The sequence below is a fragment of the Thalassophryne amazonica genome, chromosome 12, assembly GCF_902500255.1.
Source record: "Thalassophryne amazonica chromosome 12, fThaAma1.1, whole genome shotgun sequence".
NCBI classification, from domain to species: domain Eukaryota; kingdom Metazoa; phylum Chordata; class Actinopteri; order Batrachoidiformes; family Batrachoididae; genus Thalassophryne; species Thalassophryne amazonica.
The window spans coordinates 98,771,800-98,780,008 of record NC_047114.1 but is presented as its reverse complement, the minus strand read 5'-3'; the positions used below and the strand labels follow the sequence as shown (position 1 = coordinate 98,780,008).

The 8,209-nt window shown below is 40.2% G+C and overlaps 1 protein-coding gene across 5 annotated transcripts in view; it reads right to left on the bottom strand.

The window, feature by feature from the left end:
• Nucleotides 1-8,209, bottom strand: part of LOC117522181 (zinc finger protein 260-like) — a 66,348-nt gene that overhangs the window by 17,976 nt on the left and 40,163 nt on the right. Inside the window, exons 3-4 of one of the 5 annotated variants that reach the window (XM_034183579.1) lie at nt 4,714-4,827; nt 4,327-4,597 (exon numbers count right to left, since the gene is read on the bottom strand). The exons of the other annotated variants lie outside the window; for them this stretch is intronic. Of the exons in view, the coding sequence (XP_034039470.1) occupies nt 4,341-4,597; nt 4,714-4,827 (371 nt within the window). The 3' untranslated portion in view covers nt 4,327-4,340. Of the gene's footprint in view, nt 1-4,326; nt 4,598-4,713; nt 4,828-8,209 lie in introns of those variants that run through there. 5 annotated transcript variants of the gene reach the window in all.

Sequence of the window (8,209 nt, the reverse complement as noted above, 5' to 3'; positions counted from 1 at the left end):
TGCCCTCCAAAGTACTGGAACACTTGGTATTTCACACATTTTAATTTGTTTGTCATTTCAATTAAAAAAAAATTAACATTTCTACAATTATCTTCCTTAAACTCAAAATGAAAGCAAATCTCTACAATGTGATACAAATTAATAAAAAATATAAAAGCCAAGATGATGGGTTGCATAAGTAATCAGCCCCTTTGGTCTAATGGGTGGCTCTATGTCTGGAGGAAAAAAAACCCCCCAAAAAAACCCAAAAATGCTTGAACATGCCTCTCTCACAGTTCAAGTTGCCAAAACTCCATTCGGGTGTTCATTAAATCATATTTTTCTGGACTGTGTGGTAGTTTTCCAAATGGTTTACTTTGTTGTGGACATGACGATTTAGAGGTACGCATTTTCTCAGTAAGTGTGCATGAAGTGGACAAACAGGTGAAGCTACCAACAGCTGCTAATAGTGCCAACACCGTTAGTATACAACATTAAATCCGACGACAGTTTTATTATGTGTGAATACAGTAACAGAGGCGTCTGATCCTTTAGGACGTGCCACCAAACAACAAGCCAGATTATTTCAGGTGTTCGTAACACAATATTCCAGACAAGCAGACAGTCTCCACAACCAGCTGCAGCAACCACGCCCCCAAAATTAAGTTTTATGGCTTAAAACATCTTAAGCTAAGAAGTTAGGAAAAAAAAAAAATCACTGTACAGTTGTCATCGAGGAGGAAACTTCCTATAGAGACCAAAAATGCTTTTTTTTGTACCAGGCTGTAAACATGTTTATTTCTGCTCGAAAGATGGACATTTTAACATGGAGTCCTATGTGAGTATCTGCTGTTTTGGAACCAGCCTCAAGTGGGCAGTCAAGATACTCCACTTCCACAGACACTTCATTTCAAGCGGTCTCAGGTAAACAAACACATTTCCGTCTCCTTTGTAACTGGCTGTGTGTTTTGAAGCATATTACACAAATTTATACTCAAACTCAACAACTGATAATATAACAGAAATAGACAACTTTAGATAAACTACATCTACCTAAAGTTACAGAGGAGCAAAATCGGGGTCTTGTATCAGAAATCACGGAACGAGAGATTGATGCAGCAATTTCAAAATTAAAATTAAACAAATCCCCGGGGGCAGACAGGTACACCTCAGAATGGTACAAGGCTTTTAGAGAATTATTGATTCCAGTTTTACAAAAAACATTTAACTGGGTGCTACAAAAGGGAGAAATACCATGCTTATGGCGAGAGGCAATTATATCAGTGATCCAAAAAGAAGGCAAGGATGAGCTGGAATGTTCAAATTATAGACCGATTAGTGTTCTCAATCAAGATTACAGAATATTTACAGCAATTTTGGCTCGTCGCCTGGAGAAGATTCTGCCCGATATCATACAGTTGGACCAAACAGGGTTTATTAAAGAAAGGCAAACTCTAGATAATATTAGACAGACATTACATGTGATGCAGCATATAAATGATGGGGACTTTGAGGCAATTATCATGGGGATGGATGCAGAGAAGGCATTTGATTCGGTTAGGTGGGAATTTTTATACAGGGTGTTGCAAAAATTCAACTTCCATGAAACATTAATTAGGACAATAAAAGCTTTGTATTCTACACCAACAGCTAAAATCAAAGTGAATGGGGGGGTATCTAATGATATTAAACTACAAAGAGGTTGTAGGCAGGGCTGTTTGGCGAGCCCTTTATTATTTGCAATATTTCTGGAGCCCCTTAGTTTGGCAATAGCACAAAATAAGAATATTCAAGGGATAGACATGGTGGGAGGGACTCAAAAAATTGCTTTATTCGCAGATGATGTGTTGATATATTTATCTCATCCAAACAATTCCTTACCAGCACTCATGTCCGAATTTAAGGACTTTGGACAATTATCTGGATATAAAATAAACGTACAAAAAACACAAGTCCTTACCTACAATTATAACCCCGCGGAATCTATTAGAAATTTGTATGGAATTAACTGGAATCAGGATTCAATAAAATATTTAGGGGTAAAGCTGACAAAAAACCTGAGTCAATTAAAAAAGGCAAATTATGACTCAATGTCAAAAATAAAGACTGATATAGAAAGGTGGAATTTAATTCCATTCATGACAATAGTATCAAGAGTGGAGGTAATTAAAATCAACATCCTCCCTCGTTTGCTATACCTTTTTCAAAACGTACCAGTAGAGATCTCAAGTGGAGAATTTACTGAATGGGACAAATGTATTTCAAGGTACATTTGGCAGGGCAGAAAGCCAAGGGTAAAATTCAAAACAATACAGTTACCCAAAGAAAAGGGGGGCTTGGCACTACCATGTCTAAAGAGTTATTTCCAAGCAGCACAAATCACAATGTTGTTAAATTTGTGTAATCCCTCATATAATGCTAGGTGGAAAGAAATAGAAACCAGCAGGATACGAGGGACACCAACAGAAGAAATAATAGGGGATAATAAATTATATAGACTCTTAAGTTTGGAAATAAATCCATGGCTCGAGGTAGCTTTGAATGTATGGTATGAAGTAGTCACAAGGTATAACATGACTGGTCCCTGTAAGCTGTTAAGATGGATTGCTTTTGACACAGATTTTATACCAAATAAAAGAGACAAGCAGTTTAAACAATGGGAATTGGGCCCACATATGTGGTGGGAACTTTTGAAGAATACAAAATGCAAGAGCTTTGAGGAAATTAACGAGCAATTTGGGTTAGTAATTAGAGATTTTTATAGATTTTTACAAATGAGGCATTATTTAGATTATATCAAAAAGGAAAATTGCTCATTAGACACAGAAATTATCTTATTTATTTCAGCATACCAATCTAAATAGAAAATTGATATCTAAGTTATACACAGGGTTAGAACATTTAAAAAACCAAGATACACAATATATAAAGCTGAAATGGGAAGCAGAAGCCAATATAAATTTAACAGGGGAAGATTGGGATGAGATCAATCAACATGTATGGAAAACATCATCATCATTAATGTGGAGACAGCATGGATGGAAAAATATTGTACGATTCTTTAGAACTCCGGCACAGACAAAATATCGAGACAAGTTGTTGGAGAAAATGTGGGGAAGAAATGGCACATCATGTACATGTCTTTTGGTCTTGTCCGGTAATACAAAGCTATTGGGTCGAGTTAAAAAATGCATAGATAAAGTACTGAGGGCTGACCTTCCTTTTACTTTTGAGGTATTTTATTTGGGAAAACTTGAGGTAAATAATAAGAATTATTTAAACAATAAGACGTTCAGGATCATGCTTTTAGCAGGGAAAAAAGGGATCACCAAAATGTGGATGAAGGAAGAGGCACTGAAATTTGAAAATTGGATAGAGGTGATGCACAGTGTATATTGTATGGAGAAATTGATATATTATTGGAGATTTGAGGAAGAAAAATTTGAGAAAATATGGAAGGGATGGTTAGCGGTTGTAAAGTCAATAAGATCTGATTTTATATAAATCTATATTCCCCCATGTTGTTCAGCTACATGTTTTATTTTTACTTGGTTATGGATGGAAAATGGATGTTATGTGTGGATGAAGGGAATACATTGTAAATTGTATGTACAATTGTCCTTAAAAACTAATAAAAATATAATTAAAAAAAAAATATATATATATATATATTTCCTTTCAGACATTTTGGCATGAATGTCTCTCCGTGCCTCTGAGCTGAGCTCAGTCAGCTGCTGCACATCAGCGCATGACGTCTGGTTTTGGGAGGAAAAAAAAACATTTTGATTGACTGCAGTTGAATTGGAACCCTGCGCACATTCAGAATTTAGGATCTGCGGTTGTCTTTCTGTGCCCGTGGTGGGCTGTTCGACGGCTATTAATGCTCACTCCAGAACAGGTGCACATTATTCACTATTGCTGAAACTTCCATGAAAACACTGTTGTGGCTTTCTTTCTTCTTGAAAAGTCGTAAAGTATTGTTTGTTTGTGTGCTATAATAGAATTAATAAACTGAGATAAGCCCAAATGAAAAACCTTGTATTTCTAATACCATCACAAAAGTACATTATTATTATTATTATTATTCATTGGTAGATAAATGAATATGTCATACTTATGTATAAATTGACTGCATGAAATTATACCAAAGTTGTCAGGTAAAAAAAAAATTTATTGAAAAATATATTGTTTACTAGGCCTGAGTTCTATGACTGGAACAAAATTTACAAAGATAAGTACAAAAAGAACTGGAGAAAAGCAAAGACACAGGCTGGTAGGGGCAGAAGGATGGGGATAATGTTTAGGTCCATCCCTTGAAAAAACTGTCAATTTACGCTACAAAAAAAAAAAAAAAAAAAAATCTATTGGGGGGCTGAATGTTCCAAATTGAGCACAACTGTGCAATGATCAAATATGACCTTATGAATTAGCATTTTTACTTTCTCTAGGTCATGAAATGACAGTCTTTCAAGGGCTGGAGCTAAACTGAGGAGATAATGCTTCACAGCACTAAATTCCCGAGGAGGAGGTGCTGGCGGCCGGTTTTGGAGTGCTGCCAAAATGGCAGCCTCCACCGCAGAAGGCTCCTCCTGTGGTCTGGCTCTCCTCTTTCTTTGTCCTGTGAAAAATTTAAATTAGATTGTCCACATTTTCTGCAGTGTGTATTATGACTTTAACATCCCTAAACAAAGAAAACTACACTGATTGGTGGACTGTACTATAACCAACACACACCTGTGGGAGTGGACACCGGGGGAGTGGGCGCAGCAGCAGCACCAGAAGGACCAGGGTCATTTGAGCCTGACGAGACCTCAGGCAGTAAAGAGGTCCTGGGCTCTTCATCATCCACTATAATGACAGGAGATAACGTTATGTCGTCTTTCAAAGACATGTTAAAATACATGTTTTGGTTGCACTGAACCTTCTAACTCCTAGTACAAGGTCGATGATGGAGGGAGGTCCTGGTTCTGGGCCTCTTGTGGCTCCTGGACCTGGCTCATGTTGCTGGTAGTGGGCCGGGGAGCCACGAATGAGTCCAGGAATGAGAGGACACCAGAGAACCCCATCTCCTCCGCTGGTGTGCTGCTGCCCCACTCTTCCTGGACTCCAATCAGTCTCTCCTCCATCCTGAATGAAGTTTGTCTACGCTGCGCTCCCCTACGTCACTACATATCCAGTCCCTGATTGGTCATCGCGGCGCGACAAGAGGAAAAAGTTCAGATTTTTCAACTTGGGGATGAGGGCAACGCGACGCAACGCGATATCGCGCCACAAACGCGCCAATTGCTCAAAATCTCTTTATTTGCATCCATCGCGTGGCTTGGATTTTTGTGCCGCCACAACATGTCCTTCCATAGGTATTACATGGCAACCTCTCGCCGCCGTCCCTTGCGTGGTGTCGTGTGAACGCAGCATAAGTCGAAATACGTCCATCAATGCTGTCCACTGATCAGCTGAAAGCCGCAGTATTCATGCTGAGTAAACTCCTACATGGAGTAAATAAAAAGTCTTACCTGTTCATGGAATTCATCATTACATGATCCTGAAGAAAAATAATCCACAAAAAGCCTCCTGAGTTTGGAAAACAGCATCTGAAAATACTTTAATTCCTTGTCGTGGTTGAAAAGAAGTTCCTCTGTGACTTCAGAACTTTGTGCCACGTCAGATCACAGTTTCAGCAGCGGAGACTGTCCATCAGGTTGGTGAGTTTCAGGCCCTGGTGTGACTGTCCAGGCCGAGAGACCGACTCGGTCCGCTACAGGTGTAATCCGTTTGTTGGATATCTGTGGTGTTGCATTCGGAGCGTAATTCCTCTCCTGTCCACAGGCTGCACTTTGCGCCTCAAGTTGAGAGAGTCACTGTGTGCCTCATTCATTAACGGCTCAGTTACCACAGGCATCAAGCGATGCTGTGTGCACGCGATGAAATTATCCCATGATCCACAAAGAAAATAAATAAATAAATAAATAATGTTAAAATGACTCCGTTTTGCCTCCATGTGGTGTGGAGACACTGTGCAACATTGTGTATGTGGGTGTGTGTGTGCACGCGCGCCGTGCTCGTCAATATTTACATGTTCCACCTTTTGGGGGGGGGATTACGGTGTGCATTTGTGTATGTTACCTGTATGTATTTAATTAAAAGTTTAAAAAAAACGTGTGGCGAATGAAAGGCTGTTTACCTCAGTGTCACACATTGTAGATTAAAAACAGAAAAATTCATCTCACGATATAAACTGAATCCCTTCACAGTAAAAGTCTATATCATGATATAAACTTAAGTGTAAAAGTTATAATGGAAGTGTTTCTGAATGGGTTATATAGTCCCTTTGCAAAGCTAAACTGATTAAAATAAACAAACAAAAAAACAACAACAACAAAAAGATCATTTTGAGCACCTGATTCTCTGACTTCTCTGACATGTATTTTTGTGCACTGGAATAATCTCATTTTGCCATTCCTGCCTCTGTCCAGCAGGAGGCAGTGTTAGTTTGTCTGTTTTTGTTGGCGTTTTGTCCAGAAAGACCTTATGCTGCGTTCACACCGGGCGCAACGCGAGCGACTGCAGCCACAGGTTGCCATGTAATCCCTATGCAAGGATGCGTTTTGGCGCCAAACCGTGCAGCTTGACGCGATGGATGCGATTGAAGCGACGTGAGTGAAGCGATTTTGAGCGTTTTGCGCGTTTGTGGGGCGATATCGCGTCTTGTCACGTCGCCCTCCTCCTCAAGTTCAAAAATCTGAACTTTTTCGTCTCGTTGCGATGACCAATCAGGGACTGAATACGTAGTGACGTGGAGATGTCTGGAGTTTGACTGAAGATGTGAACATGTCCTGTATCTGGTAGCAGCCTGTGAGCAGCAGGACTTATGTCTCTTTTGTCCTTTATTTCACAATCATGACAGAGTTTTTGGAGCGAGCAGCAGCACCACAGCAGCGGGGAGCGGAGTTTCTTTTTCTTTTACGTGCGCGCGCAAATCGTCCTGGAGATTATTTTACTTATTAACTACACAGATGTATAATAAAGGAAATGGTGACTGGTTTCTAAACACAATTAAGACAGAGTTTTTTGGGGAAAGAGCGAGGAGCAGCCCAGCAGCAAACAGCGGAGTTTCTTTTTTTTGTTTTTTTACGTGCGCGCGAGCAAATCGTCTGTGGAGAATATTTTATTAATTAACTACACAGATGTATAATAAAACAAATGGTGACTGGTTTCTAAACACAATTATGACAGTTTTTTTGGGGGGAAGAGCGAGCTGTAGCAAGCAGCTGAGTTTCTTTTTTTTTTTTTTAAACTGTTTACATTTGCGCGCGTGAACGGGACAGTTGGTCCTCAAACTGGGTCCCGCAGAGGCGGAAGGACCGCTGAAAGCAGCCGTCATGCAGATGCAGTTCCTGCAGCAAATAATAATACTCTGTATTGGGAGCTTTCCACAACAACTCGCTCGTCATGTTAACTTGACTGACAACCGGAGCCGGCAAGCGGAATGGAAGCTCCTCCTATTTGATGACACACTGGGGAAAATTTTCGCAGCGAAAGTCAACCCAAGCAGAGCGACACACCGGGCAAAGGAGGCGTGTCCGTCGCCACATGACGCCGTGAATTTGTAGCGTTTGATCGCGCCCGGTGTGAATGCGGCATTAGAGCCACCACGTGGGTTGATGATCGTGATTGGCTCATGTCTTGGTGATAGAGGCGGAGCTGTCAGCGCAGTTGAATGAGGAAATGTGAGACTGTTTACTGCGGCTTTCTGCAAATACGCGCACAAAATATGACCATAAAATTCACAAAAACAAAAAAAAAAAATTGTGGAAATTCATTCATTCATTCATCTTCTACCGCTTAGTCCAATTAAGGGTTGCGGGGGGCTGGAGCCTATCCCAGCAGTCATAGAGCGCGAGGCGGGGTACACCCAGGACAGGACGCCAGTCTGTCGCAGGGCAATTGCGGAAATTATTAATCATAATTCAGGTTATAGCAGGCTTATTAACATCATTTAAGACCTCGTATAAAGCCTGAAGCGTGCACTTTTAAAATGAACTGAAACACTGAGTCTAGTGAATTTAATGGGACAATTACTTAATTTGGTCATGTAATGTTTACATGACCGAATTCAGTCAGGCGACTCTAGAGGGTTAAAAAAAACTTATAATTTTACACTCTTACAAGGAGAAGTTTTAATCTGTCGAGGATGAGATAGAGCCTGTGACCAAAGCACTAACCGCAACCT